The 20,052-nt window shown below is 42.8% G+C and overlaps 1 protein-coding gene across 2 annotated transcripts in view; it reads right to left on the bottom strand.

Annotated features, from left to right (window-relative positions):
* LOC120924703 overlaps positions 1-18,639 on the bottom strand; it is a 29,722-nt gene extending 11,083 nt beyond the window's left edge. The window contains exons 1-5 of one of the 2 annotated variants that reach the window (XM_040335717.1): positions 18,210-18,639; positions 13,888-14,064; positions 6,267-6,369; positions 3,777-3,868; positions 218-249 (exon numbers count right to left, since the gene is read on the bottom strand). In XM_040335717.1, the coding sequence (XP_040191651.1) occupies positions 218-249; positions 3,777-3,868; positions 6,267-6,369; positions 13,888-14,064; positions 18,210-18,261 (456 nt within the window). In that variant the 5' untranslated portion in view covers positions 18,262-18,639. The remainder of the gene's footprint in view (positions 1-217; positions 250-3,776; positions 3,869-6,266; positions 6,370-13,887; positions 14,065-18,209) is intronic. The other variant, XM_040335718.1, reaches the window with a different exon arrangement.
* Between the last annotated feature and the right edge of the window lie 1,413 nt (positions 18,640-20,052).

The raw sequence follows: 20,052 nt of genomic DNA, 5'->3' as shown, positions 1-20,052 counted from the left end.
AATTAGGCGGGCTTGCGCCGGTGGACTTTACGCTACGCCGCCGCAAGTTTAGGCCATTGTGTGTGAATCTACCTACATATCTACATTACGTGATACAAGCTAAGATGGATCAATAAACCAACAGACTGTGTGTGCGACATTCTGAGAGAACGATCCCCGTGTAAGATCAGCCAATCAGATCATTCCCTGCACCCAATAAACCAAACGCGATGCTTACCCGATCACTAGCGCCCCCTATCTCAAGGTTTCCTGGGGGAAAAAAGAGAATGTGGCTGTTATTGTGACTGAGGGGAGAACAAAGTCAACAACGCTAAAGTACAGAGTCACGTGCGCAGTGTTGGAACCCAAACTAATCGTCATTATTATCCTAACCCATTCAATACCGGAACTTTCACCCCCTTCCTGCCCAGGCCAATTTTCCCGCTTTCGGCGCGTCGCACTTTAAATGACAATTGCGCGGTCATGCTACACTGTACTCATATGACATTTTCCTATATTGTTTTTCCTTCTTTTGATGTTATTTAGTCACCACTGGGATTTTTATCTTTTGCTAAAAAACAAAAAGTTTTTTCTTTCAGAAAATGTTGTAAATAAGTAATTTTTCTCCTTTACTGATGTCAACTGATGAGGTGCCACTGATGGGTATTAATAGGCTGCACTGAAGGGAACTAATGAGGTGGCACTGAAGGGCACTGACTATGTGGTACTGATGAGGAGGCAGTAATATGCTGCACTGATGGTAACTGATAGGCAGCACTGATGGGCATTGAAAGGTGGCACTTATGAGCAATGATAGGCGGCACTGATGGGTGGCACTGATGTGCACTGATGGGCAACACTGATGGGCACTGATGAGTGGCACTGATGGGCACTGATAGGTGACACTGATGTGCAGCATTGATGGGCACTGATGTGCGGTACTGATGAGCACTGATGGGCGGCACTAATGTGCACTGATGGGCAGCACTGATAGGGGACACTGATGTGCAGCATTGATTGGCACTAAAAGGCGGCACTGATAAGCGACACTGATGTGCAGCACTGATGGGCACTGATGGGCAGCACTTATGAGCAATGATAGGTGGCACGGATTGGCGGCACTGATCAGTAGGTGGCACTGATTGGCACTGATAGGTGGCACTGATGTGTGGCAATGATGGGCACTGATAGGTAGCACTGATAGGTGGAACTTATGAGCAATGATAGGCGGCACAGATTGGCGGCACTGCTCAGTGGGTGGCACTGATAGGCACTGACAGGTGGTACTGATGGGCACTGATATGCAGCACTGATGGGCGGGACTGATGGGCACTGATAGGTGGCACTGATGGGCAATGATGGGCACTGAAAGGCAGCACTGATTGGTGTCACTGATGGGCGCTGCAGGGGCTGCACTGATGATCAGTGCCCTGATTGTTGGTACAGGTCTCCCCTGTGAGGAGATGCCGCTGTCGGCTCTCCTTTGATCACAGTCTGTCACTGAGTCGAGGAGAGACGATAAACGGCACTTCCGTATTTACAAGTGACCGGCTATGATTGGCGACAGTGATCACATAGGTATAGAGCCTTGTCATCAGCTGTTTACCGAGATCGGGATCGCACCACGTCCTAGGAACACGGCGCGACCGCGATCACCGCGCTGCGTGGCTCTGGGGCGTCATCGTACGACATCACCTCAGAACAAGGGGGGATCCCACCCGCTGTCATTTTATTATACGGCGGGCGGGAGGAAGTTAAAGTAGAGCTCCACTTTTTTTTTTACAAGAAGATTGCTTGTCATACCGGATGTTACAGACAGTGCAGTCAGTATCCTTGTAAAACAGCTTCTGCTTAAACTAGCTGCATGGGGAGTTGATGTTTTCATTGGATGTTTATTGATAAAGTTCTTCTCTACTGAGAAGGAAGTCCAACATGTCTATGTAATAAAGAAATATGTCTGCGCCCATCTACAGAAATAATAAATACTGGGCCGGATTCAAGAAGCAATTGCGCCTGTGTAACCATAGGTTACGCAGCGCAATTGCTTACTTGCGCCGGCGTAACGACTGCTCCTGATTCAGGAACCTCATTACGCCGACTGCAGCCTAAGATATGCGCGGCATAAGGCTCTTATGCCCGCATATCTTAGGCTGCATTCTTGCGATGGCCGCTAGGTGGCGTTCCCGTTGTGCTCAGCGTATAGTATGCAAATTGCATACTAACGCCGATTCACAACGTTGCGTGAGCCCTGCGTACGCAAGTTACGTTGTTTACGTACGGCGGTTTTCGCGCAAGGCTGCCCCTGCTATTAGCAGGGGCAGCCCATGTTACGTATACCCGTCGTTCCCGCGTCGCGAAATTCAAATTTTACGTACTTTGCGTAAGTGAACCGTGAATGGCGCTGGACGCCATTCACGTTCACTTTGAAGCAAATGACGTCCTTGCGACGTCATTTGCCGCAATGCACGTCGGGAAAGTTTCCCGACGGAGCATGCACCCTACGATCGGCGCGGGAACGCGCCTAATTTAAATGATTCCTGCCCCCTACGGGATCATTTAAATTGCGCGCGCTTACGCCGGGCATTTTGCCGGAGCGCCCACGCAATTTACGGAGCTAATGCTCCGTGAATCGAGGGTAGCGCAGATAATTTGCGGGGGCGCAGGGCAAAAACGGTGCCCTGCGCCTACGTAAAAACTGCGCAAATCTTATTGAATCTACCCCAGTGCAGTCAGTATCCTTGTAAAACAGCTTCTGCTTAAACTAGCTGCATGGGGAGATGTTTTCATTGGATGTTTATTGATAAAGTTCTTCTCTACTAAGAAGGAAGTCCAACATGTCTATGTAATAAAGAAAGATGTCTGCGCCCCCCTACATGTATAATAAATACTGGGGTAGATTCACGTATGTCCGCGTATTTACGCTACGCCGCCGTAACTTACAGGAGCAAGTGCTGTATTCACAAAGCACTTGCTCCGCAAGTTGCGGCGGCGTATCGTAAAAGGGTCAGGCGTAAGCGCGCGTAATTCAAATGTGGAAGGGGGGGCGTGTTTTATTTAAATTTATGATGACCCGACGTGATTGACGTTTTGTACATGCGCCGTCCGTGTACATATCCCAGTGTGCATTGCTTCCAAGTACGGCGCAACGACGTATTGGTTTCGACGTGAACGTAAATTTACGTCCAGCCCTATTCGCGAACGACTTACGCAAACGACGTAAAAAATTCAAATTTCGAAGGCGGGAACGACGTCCATACTTAACATTGGCTGCGCCACCAAATAGCAGGAGCAACCTTACGCCGAAAAAGCCATAACGCAAACAACGTAAAAAACGAACGCCGGGCGCACGTACGTTTGTGAATTGGCGTATCTAGGGAATTAGCATATTCTACGCCGACAACAACGGAAGCGCCACCCAGCGGCCAAAGTTATATTGCACACAATTCTACGCCGCCGCAATCAAGTTACGTCGGTGGAGGAAGCCTATTTTTTCAGCGTAACTGCCTTTGAGAATCGGCATAACGCTACGCGGGCGCGGATTTCAAATTACGGCGGCGTATCTGGAGATACGCCGCCGCAAAAGGTATGTGAATCTAGCCCACTGATTACAGAAACATAGGAAAGCAGATGGGATCTGAAGTACATGAATGGCGTACAATGACCGATGAACCAATCAGAAATCATCTCTTAGCTGGAATGAAACGGTCGTTCTCTCAGCGGGAACACATAGATGAGGATCTCTCGCTCCCTATGAGAAAATATCACTGATTACACATTAGAATCGTTATTTTCCTTACGTTGATTTTTACGATTCGCCGACCAAAGAAGAAAAGAGCAGATCACCAGAATCACCACCAAGGCCAGGCATGGGAGGAGGATGTGTGTTGTGCTGGTTACAAGAGAATAAATAAATATCAATAGCCCATTAAATTGGCGGTGCTATATAAGTACAATAAACACATAAAATAAATATATAAGTAAAATAAATAAATAAGTACAATAAATAAATCAAATAAATATATAAATAAATAAATATCAATAGCCCAATAAATTGGCGGCGCTATATAAGTACAATAAATAAATAAAATAAATAAATAAGTATAATAAATAAATAAATAAATAAGTACAATAAATAAATAAAATAAATATATAAATAAATAAAATAAATATATAAATAAATAAATATCAATAGCCCATTAAATTGACGGCGCTATATAAGTACAATAAATAAATAAAATAAATAAATAAGTACAATAAATAAATAAGTACAATAAATAAATAAAATAAATATATAAATAAATAAAATAAATATATAAATAAATAAATATCAATAGCCCATTAAATTGATGGCGCTATATAAGTACAACAAATAAATTAAATAAATATATAAGTACAATAAATAAATAAATATATAAAATAAATATATAAATAAAAATATCAATAGCTCCTAAACTTGACAGCACTATATAAGTACAATAAATAAATAAAATAAATATATAAGTACAATAAATAAATAAGTACAATAAATAAATAAAATAAATATATAAATAAATAAATATCAATAGCCCATTAAATTGACGGCGCTATATAGGTACAATAACAAAATAAAATCAAAAATATATAAATATCAATAGACCATTAAATTAACGGTGCTATATAAGTACAATAAATAAATAGAATAAATATATAAGTACAATAAATAGCAATAGCCCATTAAATTGACGGCGCTATATAAGTACAATAAATAAATAAAATAAATATACAAGTACAATAAATAAATAAAATAAATATATAAGTACAATAAATATCAATAGCCCATTAAATTGGCGGCGCTATATAAGTACAATAAATAAATAAAATAAATAAATGTATAGAGAAATAAATATTAATAGCCCATTAAATTGACAGCTCTATATAAGTACAATAAATAAATAAAATAAATATATAAATAAATAAATATCAATAGCCCATTAAATTGACAGCTCTATATAGGTACAATAACAAAATAAAAATCAAAAATATATAAATATCAATAGCCTATTAAATTGACAGGGCTATATAAGTACAATAAATAAATAAAATAAATATATAAATAAATAAATATCAATAGACCATTAAATTAACGGTGCTATATAAGTACAATAAATACATACAATAAATATATAAATAAATAAATATCAATGGCCTATTTAGATCAAAGCCCATTCATGTGTTAGAATGGCCCAGTCACAGTCCAGACCTAAATCCCATTGAGAATCTGTGGCAAGACTTGAAAATTGCTGATCACAGACGCTCTCCATCCAATCTGACAGAGCCTGAGATATTTTACAGAGAAGAAGAATGGAGGAGAAATGTCCCTCTCTAGATGGGCAAAGCTGGTAGAGACACCCCCAAAAAGACTTAGAGAGAAAGGGGGTTCTACAAAGTATTGACTCCGGGGGGGGGGGGTGTCCATACAAATACCCCTCCCCCACACACTTTTCACATAATTATTTGTATCATTTATCATTTTCCTTCCACTTCACAAATATGTGACACTTTGTGTTGGTCTATCACATAAAATCCCAATAAAAAAACATTTACATTTTTGGTAACATGACAAAATGTGGGAGAATTTCAAGGGGTATGAATACTTTTTCAAGGTACTGTAAGTCCATACATAAACCTGCATTTGAAACAGAACAGAAATATGCCCTCCCTTTACCCTGGGGGGGGGGGGGGGGGCGTAGTACAGATACTCAGCGTTGTGACCCATACAGACAGAGCCGAGGGCGCGTTTACCTTCTTCCAGCAGAGGAAATGAGGATAAGATCATTTGTGTGGTTTTAAAGCAAATAGAGAAGTAGATGAGAAACACATCAGATCACGTATTTTGGCTTATTTTTGGAGGAGAACATGACCTTTATTTATCTGGAGCCTGAACACCTCATATCTGATAAGGAAGGTTCAGAAGCGCCTCTATTTCCTGCAAACCCCCCCCCCCCCCCCCCAATGATCTGTTTCGTTTTTTTTATATTTCAATAGAAATGATTTTGATACATTGTTGCAGTCTGGTATGACTATTGAACAATGGCGGATAGCAGATAGCCCAAACCTGCTCGGGTCTTGATGCAGATCATGCAAAATCCACTCATGTATGAGCACTGGAGGAAAACCAACCCCATCCCACGGAATTTCCGACTAAAAGCTCACATCGAACGTTTGTTGTCAGGAATTCCGACCGCGTGTACGCGGCATAACGGTCCTATGGGAATGTTGGATTACAAGCGAGATAATCTTTTTCTCACCTAAATTTCTCTTTGTCTCCAACATCATCACCATCATCAACATGGTCCTTTTTTCCAGTAGAATCACCACCTTCTTCGTCGGAAGAATCGCCGTTTTCGTTACCTTAAAACATTAGAACAAAGCAGAGTTTACACAGCTCCTCCACACGTTACTTTTTAGTTCCTCTGAAAGTCACGTTACAAAGATCAACATCTAACATTTTGTAGGCCATCTCTCCTTTCCCATAGACCCCTTTCACACTGAAGCGTTTTTACAGCTTTTTAGCGTTAAAAATAGCGCTATTAAAATGCTCATAAAACGCTCTCCATGCATCTCAATGGACCCTTTCACACTGAGTCCTGCAAGCGGCATCTTTGGAGCAGCTTTTGAAAAAAAGACGCTCCAAAAACGCCCCTCTCCATTGAAATGAATTGAAAGCGCTGTAAAAACGCCTCACCCTACAAAAACGCCCTAAAACGTTAAGGTCTTAGCGGTGCTTTACCAGCACATTGGGATTGCAGATGAGGCTTTGCTCAAAAAACGCTTGAATAACGCTCGAATAACGCTTGAATAACGCTCGAAAAACGCTTGAATAACGCTCAAATAACGCTTGAATAACGCTCGAATAACGCTCGAAAAACGCTTGAATAACGCTCCTTCACTGCAGACTCAATGTGAAAGCCCGAGAGCTTTCACACTGAGGCGATGCGCTGGCAGGAGACCAAAAAATCTCCTGTCAGCAGCATGTGAGAGGAGCGGCGTGTATACCGCTCCTTCACCACTCCTTCCCATTGAAAACAATGGGAAACTGCGGCAATACCGCCCGCAATGCGCCTCTATAGAGGCGCATTGCGGGCGGTATTAACCCTTTATCGGCCGCTAGCGGGGGTTAATACCGCACCGCTAGCGGCTGATTCCCGCGGCAATCTCGGCGGTATTTTTAGAGGCGTTATACCGCCACCGCGGCTCCCGCCCCAGTCTGAAAGGGGCCTAACACTTGAAAAACGCTTGAATAACGATTGAATAACGCTCGAATAACACTCAAATAACGCTTGAATAATGCTTGAATAACGCTCGAATAACGCTTGAATAACACTCGAATAACGCTTGAATAACACTCGAAAAACGCTTGAATAACGCTCGAAAAATGATTGAATAACGCTCGAATAACGCTTGAATAACGCTCAAATAACGCTTGAATAACGCTCGAATAACGTTCAAAAAACGCTTGAATAACGTTCAAAAAACGCTTGAATAACGCTCGAATAACGCTTGAATAACGCTTGAATAACACTCGAAAAATGCTTGAATAACGCTTGAATAACTCTTGAATAACTCTTGAATAACGCTCGAATAACACTTGAATAACGCTCGAATAACACTTGAATAAAGCTCGAATAACTCTTGAATAACGCTCGAATAACACTTGAATAACGCTCGAATAACACTTGAATAACGCTCGAATAACTCTTGAATAACGCTCGAATAACACTTGAATAACGCTTGAATAACACTCGAAAAACGATTGAATAACGCTTGAATAACACTCGAAAAACGATTGAATATCTCTTGAATAACGCTCGAATAACACTTGAATAACGCTCGAATAACTCTTGAATAACGCTCGAATAACTCTTGAATAACGCTCGAATAACTCTTGAATAACGCTCGAATAACACTCGAATAACGCTTGAATAACACTCGAAAAACGCTTGAATAACGCTCGAAAAATGATTGAATAACGCTCGAATAACGCTTGAATAACGCTCAAATAACGCTTGAATAACGCTCGAATAACGTTCAAAAAACGCTTGAATAACGTTCAAAAAACGCTTGAATAACGCTCGAATAACGCTTGAATAACGCTTGAATAACACTCGAAAAATGCTTGAATAACGCTTGAATAACTCTTGAATAACTCTTGAATAACGCTCGAATAACACTTGAATAACGCTCGAATAACACTTGAATAAAGCTCGAATAACTCTTGAATAACGCTCGAATAACACTTGAATAACGCTCGAATAACACTTGAATAACGCTCGAATAACTCTTGAATAACGCTCGAATAACACTTGAATAACGCTTGAATAACACTCGAAAAACGATTGAATAACGCTTGAATAACACTCGAAAAACGATTGAATATCTCTTGAATAACGCTCGAATAACACTTGAATAACGCTCGAATAACTCTTGAATAACGCTCGAATAACTCTTGAATAACGCTCGAATAACTCTTGAATAACGCTCGAATAACACTTGAATAAAGCTCGAATAACTCTTGAATAACGCTCGAATAACTCTTGAATAACGCTCGAATAACACTTGAATAACGCTTGAATAACACTCGAAAAACGATTGAATAACGCTTGAATAACACTCGAAAAAACGATTGAATAACGCTTGAATAACGCTTGAATAACGCTCGAATAACTCTTGAATAACACTCGAAAAACGCTTGAATAACGCTTGAATAACGCTCGAATAACGCTTGAATAACGCTCGAATAACGCTTGAATAACGCTTGAATAACGCTCGAATAGCGCTTGAATAACGCTCGAATATCGCTTGAATAACGCTCGAATAACGCTTGAATAGCGCTCGAATAACTCTTGAATAACGCTCGAATAACGCTTGAATAACGCTTGAATAACGCTCGAATAACGCTTGAATAACGCTCGAATAACGCTTGAATAACGTTCGAAAAACGATTGAATAACGATTGAATAACGCTCGAATAACGCTTGAATAATGCTCGAATAACGCTTGAATAACTCTTGAATAACGCTTGAATAAGGCTCGAATAACACTCGAATATCACTTGAATAACGCTCGAAAAACGCTCGAATAACGCTTGAATAACGTTCGAAAAACGCTTGAATAACGTTCGAAAAACGATTGAATAACGATTGAATAACGCTCGAATAACGCTTGAATAATGCTCGAATAACGCTTGAATAACTCTTGAATAACGCTTGAATAACGCTCGAATAACGCTCGAATAACGCTCGAATAACGCTTGAATAACGCTCGAATAACGCTTGAATAGCGCTCGTATAGCGCTTGAATAACGCTCGAATAACGCTTGAATAACGATTGAATAACGCTCGAAAAACGCTTGAATAACGCTCGAAAAACGCTTGAATAACGCTCGAATAACTCTTGAATAATGCTCGAAAAACGCTTGAATAACGCTCGAATAACGCTCGAAAAACGCTTGAATAACACTCGAAAAATGCTTGAATAACTCTTGAATAACGCTCGAATAACACTTGAATAACGCTCGAATAACACTTGAATAAAGCTCGAATAACTCTTGAATAACGCTCGAATAACACTTGAATAACGCTCGAATAACACTTGAATAACGCTCGAATAACTCTTGAATAACGCTCGAATAACACTTGAATAACGCTTGAATAACACTCGAAAAACGATTGAATAACGCTTGAATAACACTCGAAAAACGATTGAATATCTCTTGAATAACGCTCGAATAACACTTGAATAACGCTCGAATAACTCTTGAATAACGCTCGAATAACTCTTGAATAACGCTCGAATAACACTTGAATAAAGCTCGAATAACTCTTGAATAACGCTCGAATAACTCTTGAATAACGCTCGAATAACACTTGAATAACGCTTGAATAACGCTCGAATAACACTTGAATAACGCTTGAATAACGCTCGAATAACTCTTGAATAACGCTCGAATAACACTTGAATAACGCTTGAATAACACTCGAAAAACGATTGAATAACGCTTGAATAACACTCGAAAAACGATTGAATAACGCTTGAATAACGCTTGAATAACGCTCGAATAACTCTTGAATAACACTCGAAAAACGCTTGAATAACGCTTGAATAACGCTCGAATAACGCTTGAATAACGCTCGAATAACGCTTGAATAACGCTTGAATAACGCTCGAATAGCGCTTGAATAACGCTCGAATATCGCTTGAATAACGCTCGAATAACGCTTGAATAGCGCTCGAATAACTCTTGAATAACGCTCGAATAACGCTTGAATAACGCTTGAATAACGCTCGAATAACGCTTGAATAACGCTCGAATAACGCTTGAATAACGTTCGAAAAACGATTGAATAACGATTGAATAACGCTCGAATAACGCTTGAATAATGCTCGAATAACGCTTGAATAACTCTTGAATAACGCTTGAATAAGGCTCGAATAACACTCGAATATCACTTGAATAACGCTCGAAAAACGCTCGAATAACGCTTGAATAACGTTCGAAAAACGCTTGAATAACGTTCGAAAAACGATTGAATAACGATTGAATAACGCTCGAATAACGCTTGAATAATGCTCGAATAACGCTTGAATAACTCTTGAATAACGCTTGAATAACGCTCGAATAACGCTCGAATAACGCTTGAATAACGCTCGAATAACGCTTGAATAGCGCTCGTATAGCGCTTGAATAACGCTCGAATAACGCTTGAATAACGCTTGAATAACGATTGAATAACGCTCGAAAAACGCTTGAATAACGCTCGAAAAACGCTTGAATAACGCTCGAATAACTCTTGAATAATGCTCGAAAAACGCTTGAATAACGCTCGAATAACGCTCGAAAAACGCTTGAATAACGCTCGAATAATGCTCAAAAAACGCTTGAATAACCCTCGAAAAATGCTTGAAAAACGCTCGAAAAACGATTGAATAACGCTCGAATAACACTTGAATAACGCTCGAAAAACGCTTGAATAACCCTCGAAAAACGCTTGAATAACGCTCGAATAACGCTTGAATAATGCTTGAAAAACGCTTGAATAACGCTTGAATAACGCTTGGATAACGCTTGGATAACGCTTGAATAACGCTTGAATAACGCTTGATTAACGCTTGAATAACGCTCGAAAAACGCTTGAATAAAACTTGAATAACTCTTGAATAACGCTTGAATAACGCTCGAATAACGCTTGAATAACACTCGAAAAACGCTTGAATAACGCTCGAAAAACGCTTGAATAACGCTTGAATAACGCTTGGATAACGCTTGGATAACGCTCGAAAAACGCTTGAATAACGCTTGAATAACGCTCGAAAAACGCTTGAATAACGCTTGAATAATGCTCGAAAAACGCTCAAAAAATGCTTGAATAACACTCGAATAATGCTCGAAAAACGCTCAAAAAATGATTGAATAACGCTCGAATAACGCTTGAATAAAGCTCGAAAAATGATTGAATAACGCTCGAATAACGCTTGAATAACACTCGAAAAACGCTTGAATAACGCTCGAATAACTCTTGAATAACGCTCTAATAACTCTTGAATAACGCTCGAAAAACGCTTGAATAACGCTCGAATAACGCTCGAATAACGCTCGAATAACGCTTGAATAACGCTCGAATAACGCTTGAATAGCGCTCGAATAGCGCTTGAATAACGCTCGAAAAACGCTTGAATAACGCTTGAATAACGATTGAATAACGCTCAAAAAACGCTTGAATAACGCTCGAAAAACGCTTGAATAACGCTCGAATAACTCTTGAATAATGCTCGAAAAACGCTTGAATAACGCTCGAATAACGCTCGAAAAACGCTTGAATAACGCTCGAATAATGCTCAAAAAACGCTTGAATAACCCTCGAAAAATGCTTGAAAAACGCTCGAAAAACGATTGAATAACGCTCGAATAACACTTGAATAACGCTCGAAAAACGCTTGAATAACGCTCGAATAACGCTTGAATAACCCTCGAAAAACGCTTGAATAACGCTCGAATAACGCTTGAATAATGCTCGAAAAACGCTTGAATAACGCTTGAATAACGCTTGGATAACGCTTGGATAACGCTTGAATAACGCTTGAATAACGCTTGATTAACGCTTGAATAACGCTCGAAAAACGCTTGAATAAAACTTGATTAACTCTTGAATAACGCTTGAATAACGCTCGAATAACGCTTGAATAACACTCGAAAAACGCTTGAATAACGCTCGAAAAACGCTTGAATAACGCTTGAATAACGCTTGGATAACGCTCGAAAAACGCTTGAATAACGCTTGAATAACGCTCGAAAAACGCTTGAATAACGCTTGAATAATGCTCGAAAAACGCTCAAAAAATGCTTGAATAACACTCGAATAATGCTCGAAAAACGCTCAAAAAATTATTGAATAACGCTCGAATAACGCTTGAATAAAGCTCGAAAAATGATTGAATAACGCTCGAATAACGCTTGAATAACACTCGAAAAACGCTTGAATAACGCTCGAATAACTCTTGAATAATGCTCTAATAACTCTTGAATAACGCTCGAAAAACGCTTGAATAACGCTCGAATAACGCCTGAATAACACTCGAAAAACGCTTGAATAACGCTTGAATAACACTCGAAAAACGCTTGAATAACGCTCGAAAAACACTTGAATAACGCTCGAATAACTCTTGAATAACGCTCGAATAACGCTCGAAAAACGCTTGAATAACGATTGAATAACGCTTGAATAACGCTCGAATAACTCTTGAATAACGCTCGAAAAATGCTTGAATAACGCTCAAAAAACGCTTGAATAACGTTCAAAAAACGCTTGAATAACGCTTGAATAACCCTCGAAAAACGCTTGAAAAACGCCCCAGTGTGAAAGGAGCCCTTCTCTGGTTCGGCCTTTTATCTGATTGGGCAGAAGATGAACATCAGAGGAGATCAAATACCACCAAAAGAAATCTCTATTTGTGGGGATAAAAAGGATGTTAATTTTGTTTGGGAGCCACATCGCACGACCGCGCAATTGTCAGCTAAAGCGACGCAGTGCCGAATCGCAAAAAGTGCTCTGGTTAGGAAGGGGTAAATTCTTCCGGGGCTGAACTGGTTAAGTAGTTATATTGTTGAACAATTGGAGAGTGACAAGGACTGTTTGTCACTCTCCTTTCTAATGTTATTTTTTATTTTTATATAAAACTTCCAATAAGAATATTGAAACAGAAACAAGTAGGTTTTCTTCTTCACTGATGGGCACTGATAGGTGGCACTGAAGGGCACTGAGGAAGCTACACTGATAGGTGGCACTGATGGGTACTTATAGGTGGCACTGATGGGCACTGAGGAAGCTACACTGATGGGCACTATTAATAATTTTATTTTTGAATGTTATGTATTAAAGTTATAATGTGTTTATATGGAAAACCAATACAGATATACAAAGAAATGAGGAGTCACCGACAGGCATTATTGATGGGCACTGTTTGGCATCCCTGGTGGGCACAGATTGTCACTGTAGATGGACACCGCTGATGGGTCTGCACTGATAATCATCTCAAACCCCCACCCCCCAGGTCAGGAGAGACACTTATTGGCTCTCCTCTAGTCACACCCTGTCAGCGCGAATAGAGGAGAGCCAATAACCAGCACTATGATCAGCTGTGATTGGATACAGCTGATCACATGGTAAAGAGCCTACATCATAGGCTCTTTACCAAGATCGGAGATGTGGCGTGTCAGAGCGACTCACCGCACTAACGATCGCCGCTCATCACGCCTCGGCCAGTCAAGATAAAGAAGCCACCGCCTGGCCTTCATTCTGCTCTGGGCCGGGCGGGATGTGGTTAAGCTGTCATCTGAGGGCAGATATGTAGAGGGGGTTTAGTAAATCTCACATTTCTGGTCCGGTGCTCGTCTCTTCTTTATTCTGCATTTGAGTTCCCGGGATTTATTAGTAATGATCAGATTTCGGCAGATTATTTCCTTCTCATATTCTTCCTTCCGGGGCCCATCGTTGCATGCGACATTCTTTGCCCCCCTGCGGCACTTTACAGAAGCTCCATCCGATAGTCCTGGAAAGGGACATTAGGGTCACATGTGATATAATGCAGTGCAGTTCATATCATTACTGAAGTGTGGTCACCACAGATTGTAGAGAAATGAAGGCGGCGGAGGAAATTAATGTTACAAAATCCCCAAAAATAAGATAAGCGGATATTTGTCACATGCCGATATTCAGACTGATACATGGATAAAAACATTGGGAATTTTATTTCATTATATAAAACAAAAATGTATTTTATTACAGTTGTATATACAACACCAACAAATTACCAACACTACCCAATCACATCAGCCCCTCCCCCAAGGAGCTTACAATCTAAGGCCCCTATATCACATACATACATAGTGCGCAGCCTATTACATTAGGGTGCACCCCAAAGCTCAAACACACATGCATGTGTGTATATATATATATACACACACACACACACACACACACACACATGCGCGCTTTTAGAAATAAATTGGTACAACATGTGCACAGTTTTTTTTGTTCAGTTTGCTGGTTGGAGGGAGGGCTGAGAGAGAGGTATAGGAGGGAGGGCTGAGAGAGAGAGGCGGGAGGGCTGGGAGAGAGAGGTGTTAGGCCCCGTACACACGTCCAGTTTCCTCGGCAGAATTCAGCTTCCGACCGAGTTTCTGGCTGAATTCTGCCGAGAAACCCGGCCGTGTGTACACTTTCGGCCGAGGAAGCCGACGAGGAGCTCGACGAGGAAATAGAGAACATGTTCTCTATTTCCTCGTTGTTCTATGGGAGAACTCGGCCCGCCGAGGTCCTCAGCGGCTCCAGGACTGAACTGGCCGAGGAACTCGATGTGTTTGGCACGTCGAGTTCCTCGGCCGTGTGTATGGGGCCTAAGGCTTTTTCGGCGTAACGTTGCTCCTGCTATTAGGAGGCGCAGCCAATGTTAAGTATGGACGTCGTTCCCGCTTCGAAATTTGAATTTTTTACGTCGTTTGCGTAAGTCGTTCGCGAATAGAGCTGGACGTAATTTACGTTCACGTCGAAACCAATACGTCGTTGCGGCGTACATGAGAGCAATGCACACTGGGATATGTACATGGACGGCGCATGCGCCGTTCGTAAAACACGTCAACCACGTCAGGTCATCACACATTAGCATAAAACACGCCCCCCCTTCCACATTTGAATTACGCGGGCTTACGCCGGCCCCATTTACGATACGCCGCCGCAACTTACGGAGCAAGTGCTTTGTGAATACTGCACTTGCTCCTGTAAGTTGCGTCGGCGTAGCGTAAATACAATACGCTGCACCGCCGTAACTAGGCGCGCAGGTACCTGAATCTGCCCCATTGTTTCTTTTTGTAACTTTCTGTTAATTCATCTACAGATCAATTGGATGAACTTCCCTCTGCAGATGAAGTCAGTTTAAAGTTGACCTTCAGTAATTTTTTCATGTTTCCATCTATTAAATCTTCTGTCTTTGTGCCTCTGTGTGTCTGTGTACATCCAGGAAGTGAACAGGCAGCAGCTTCAGCTGCCCACAGTAAAAATGGATGCTGCCAGACTCAGTGGAGGGAGATTTCTGCAGCATATTTGGTAAGTACAGAATCACAGTATATATAAAATAATGTGGTGGGAAGGAAGCTTCAGAATGGCAAAGGTGTTTTTCTTACAAATTATGTGAGCGGAGTGCAGATCCTCCTTATTTACTTAAAGTGGAGGTTCACCCTAAAACCTTTGGGCCAGATTCACAGCGGAGAGCGGCGGCATAACGTATCGTAGATACGTTACACCGCCGCAATTTTTCATCGCAATTGCCTGATTTACCAAGCACTTGCGATGAAAACCTAAGGCGTGTGCCATTTAAATTAGGCGCGCTCCCGCGCCGGACCTACCGCGCATGCTCCGTTTCCGAACTCCCGTCGTGCATTGCGCGCCGTGACGTCATTTTTTCGAACAGCGACGCGCGTAGCGTAATTCCGTATTCCCGGGCGGCTTACGCAAACGACGTTATTTTTTAAATTTCAACGCGGGAACGACGGCCATACTTTAGACAGCAATACACTTGCTGACTAAAGTTAGGGCAGCTAAAACGACGACTAACTTTGCGACGGGAAACTAGACTAGGGGCGACGTAGCGAACGCGAAAATCCGTCGTGGATCGCCGTAACTCCTAATTTGCATACCCGACGCTGGTTTACGACGCGAACTCCCCCCAGCGGCGGCCGCGGTACTGCATCCTAAGATCCGACAGTGTAAAACAATTACGCCTGTCGGATCTTAGGGATATCTATGAGAAACTGATTCTATGAATCAGCCGCATAGATAGAAACAGGGATACGACGGAGTATCTCCGCTGTGAATCTGGCCCTTTTTTTTGAACATTAGATTGAGGCTCATTTTGTGAAGGGGAATCGGGTAGTTGTTTTAAAATCGAAGCCGTACTTACCGTTTTAGAGATGGATCTTCTCCGCCGCTTCCGGGTATGGGTCTTCGGGACTGGGCGTTCCTATTTGATTGACAGGCTTCCGACGGGCGCATACATCGCGTCACGATTTTCCGAAAGTAGACGAAGAAGACGTTCGGCTTCTTTCGGCTACTCGTGACGCGATGTATGTGACCGTCGGAAGCCTGTCAATCAAATAGGAACGCCCAGTCCCGAAGACCCATACCCGGAAGCGGCGGAGAAGATCCATCTCTAAAACGGTAAGTACTGCTTCGATTTTAAAACAACTAGCCGATTCCCCTTCACAAAATGAGCCTCAATCTAATGTTCAAAAAAAATTTCGGGTGAACTCCCACTTTAAGGACCAGATGCCTCCGTCGTTATACGCCGGAACTTTGACGTTAAATATCGTTGTTATGGCAGCAGATAGCTGCATAACCCCGGTATTTTTAAAAACGGCGGGCGGCGGATTTGCCGCAAGATCACTTTTGTCGGTGGCAGGAAAGGTGCCCACCTCCCTCCCGCTGAGCTCCAGTCATCTCCACCGTTTACCGTAGCTCTCGGCGGCGCATCCCTACAGAAAATAAATGATGTTTGGGGGTTTTCTTTAACCTCCTGGGACCCGCGCTATAGTCAAATGACGGCTACAGCGCCGATCCCAAAATCCAACAGGACGTCAATTGACGTCCGCCCCTTTGGGCGTTCCCTGCGCGCGCTCCAGAGCGCGCCACGGGGAAACTCTGTGTTGGCCGTGTCCCTTGGACACAGCCAATTACAGATCGCTGCGAACGGCCAATCAGAGTGGCCGTTCGCGAGGCGATCTGTGCGGCCAATGAGAGAGGATCTCATATGTAAACATATGAGATCATCTCTCATTGCCGTTTTACACAGAGACAGTGTCCTGTCTCTGGAGAGGAGACCGATCTGTGTCTCTTGTACATAGGGACACAGATCGGTCACCTCCCCCAGTCACACCCCTCCCCCCCACAGTTAGAACACTATGCAGGGTACACATTTAACCCCTTCCTCACCCCCCTAGTGTTAACCCCTCCAGTCACATTTATACAGTAATTAGTGCATATTTATAGCACTGATCGCAGTATAAATGTGAATGGCGCCCAAAAATGTGTCAAAAGTGTCCGATGTGTCCGCCATAATGTCGCAGTCCCAATAAAAATCGCAGATCGCCGCCATTTCTAGTAAAAAAAAAAAATAATAAAAAATAATAATTCAGTCCCCTATTTTGTAGGCGCTATAACTTTTGCGCAAACCAGTCGCTTATTGCGATTTTTTTTTTTTTTTACCAAAAATATGTAGAAGAATACGTATCGGCCTAAACTGAGAAAAAAATGAGTTTTTTTTTTTAAATTGGGATATTTATTACAGCAACAAGTAAAAAATATTGTATTTTTTTTCAAAATTGTCGCTCTTTTTTATTTATAGCGCAAAAAATAAAAACCGCACAGGCGATCAAATACCACCAAAAGAAAGCTCTATTTGTGGGAAAAAAAGGACGTCAATTTTGCTTGGGAGCCACGTCGCACGACTGCGCAATTGTTAGTTAAAGAGACGCAGTGCCGGAAGCTGAAATTTCACCTGGGCAGGAGGGGGTATATGTGCCCAGTAAGCAAGTGGTTAATCTTCAGGCCTAAAATTTTTTTTTTTTTTACATGTGTGTGTGTGGGGGGGGGGGGGGGGGTCGTAACAGCAAAAACGGCAGTGAGAGGGTTAAAGAAACATACCTTGACAATTGCAAATCTCACATTTCTGGTCCGGTGCTCCTCCCTTCTTCATTCTGCATTTAAATTCCTGGGATTTATTATTAATGATGACATTGGTCAGATTTGGGATTACCGGGCAGATTATTTCCTGGTCGTTACACCATAAATGTATTTCCTTCTCACAACCTTCCTTCCGGGGCCCATCGTTGCATGTGACATTCTTTGCCCCCCTGCGACACTCTACAGAAGCTCCATCCCATAGTCCTGGAAAGGGACATTAGGGTCACATGTGATATAATAGAGTGCGGTTCATATCATTACTGAAGTGTGGTCACCACAGATTGTAGAGAAATGAAGGCGGCGGAGGAAATTAGTATTACTAAGGCCCCTTTCACACTTGTGCTACTCCAAAGTCGCACGATTGGGGAGCGGGGTCCCCCAAAAATCGATACCAGACCCTTATCTGAGCACCAGCCTGGCCGGTCAGGAAAGGGGGTGGGGACGAGCGACTGCCCCCCCTCCTGAGCCATACCAGGCCGCATGCCCTCAACATGGAGGGTGGGTGCTTTGGGGCAGGGGGGCCCTGCGTCCCCCCATCCCAAAGCACCTTGCCCCCATGTTGATGAGGACAAGGGCCCCATCCCGACAACCCTGGCCGTTGGTTGTCGGGGTCTGCGGGAAGGGGGCTTATCGGAATCTGAAAGCCCCCCTATTAAAGGGGTTGTAAAGGTAATTTTTTTCCCCCTAAATAACTTCCTTTCCCTTAGTGCAGTCCTCCTTCACTTACCTCATCCTTCCATTTTGCTTTTAAATGTCCTTATTTCTTCTGAGAAATCCTCACTTCCTGTTCTTCTGTCTGTAACTCCACACAGTAATGCGAGGCTTTCTCCCTGGTGTGGAGAAAGCCTCTTGAGGGGGGAGGGGGCGAGCAGGAGTGTCAGGACGCCCACTAACACACAGCTCCTTTCTCTATCTGCAAAGTAGAGAGCGTCCTGACCCTCAAGAGGCTTTCTCCACACCAGGGAGAAAGCCTCACATTACTGTGTGGAGTTACAGACAGAAGAACAGGAAGTGAGGATTTCTCAGAAGAAATAAGGACATTTAAAAGCAAAATGGAAGGATGAGGTAAGTGAAGGCGGACTGCACTAAGGTAAAGGAAGATATTTAAGGGTAAAAAATTACCTTTACAACCCCTTTAATAAGGGGGCTTCCAGATTCCGATAAGCCCCCCGCCCGCAGACCCCGACAACCAACATCGTACCCCTACCCATTCACCTGGGGGAAAAAAGTGTCAATTAAAAAAACACACGAGACAGGTTTTTAAAGTAATTTCTTAGGCAGCTCCGGGGGTCTTCTTCTGACTTCTGGGGTCTCTTCCGACTTCTCCGGCCTCTTCTCCGCAGTCTCCGGTTCTTCTCCCGCTCTCCGGTGCCTTCTGCCGGGCTCCTCCGCTCTCTTCTGCTAGCTCTTTGACTAGCGGTGGCCCGGTCTTCTCCGTCCTCTTCTTCCGATGTTGACACGATGCTCTCTCCCGCTGTAATGCCATGTGCGCGGTGCGCAATGACTTATATAGGCATGGGGCGGGGTCACCGAATGATGTCATCCAGTGACACCGCCCCCTTGCGATGTCACCGCCCGCCCCATGCCTATATAAGTCGTTGCGCACTGCGCACACTGCATTACAGTGGGAGAGAGTGTTGTGTCAACATCAGAAGAAGAGAAGAGGGAAGAAGACGACGGGGAAGACCGGGCCAACGCTAGTAAAAGAGCTGGAAGAAGATAGCGGAGGAGCCCGGCAGAAGGTACCAGAGAGCGGAAGAAGAACCGGAGAGCGCGGAGAAGATGCAGGAGAGCGGGAGACAAG

The sequence above is a fragment of the Rana temporaria genome, chromosome 1 (assembly GCF_905171775.1).
Source record: "Rana temporaria chromosome 1, aRanTem1.1, whole genome shotgun sequence".
NCBI classification, from domain to species: Eukaryota; Metazoa; Chordata; class Amphibia; order Anura; family Ranidae; genus Rana; species Rana temporaria.
The sequence above is the reverse complement of the archived record's forward strand: the minus strand, read 5'-3'. Positions and strand labels throughout refer to the sequence as shown.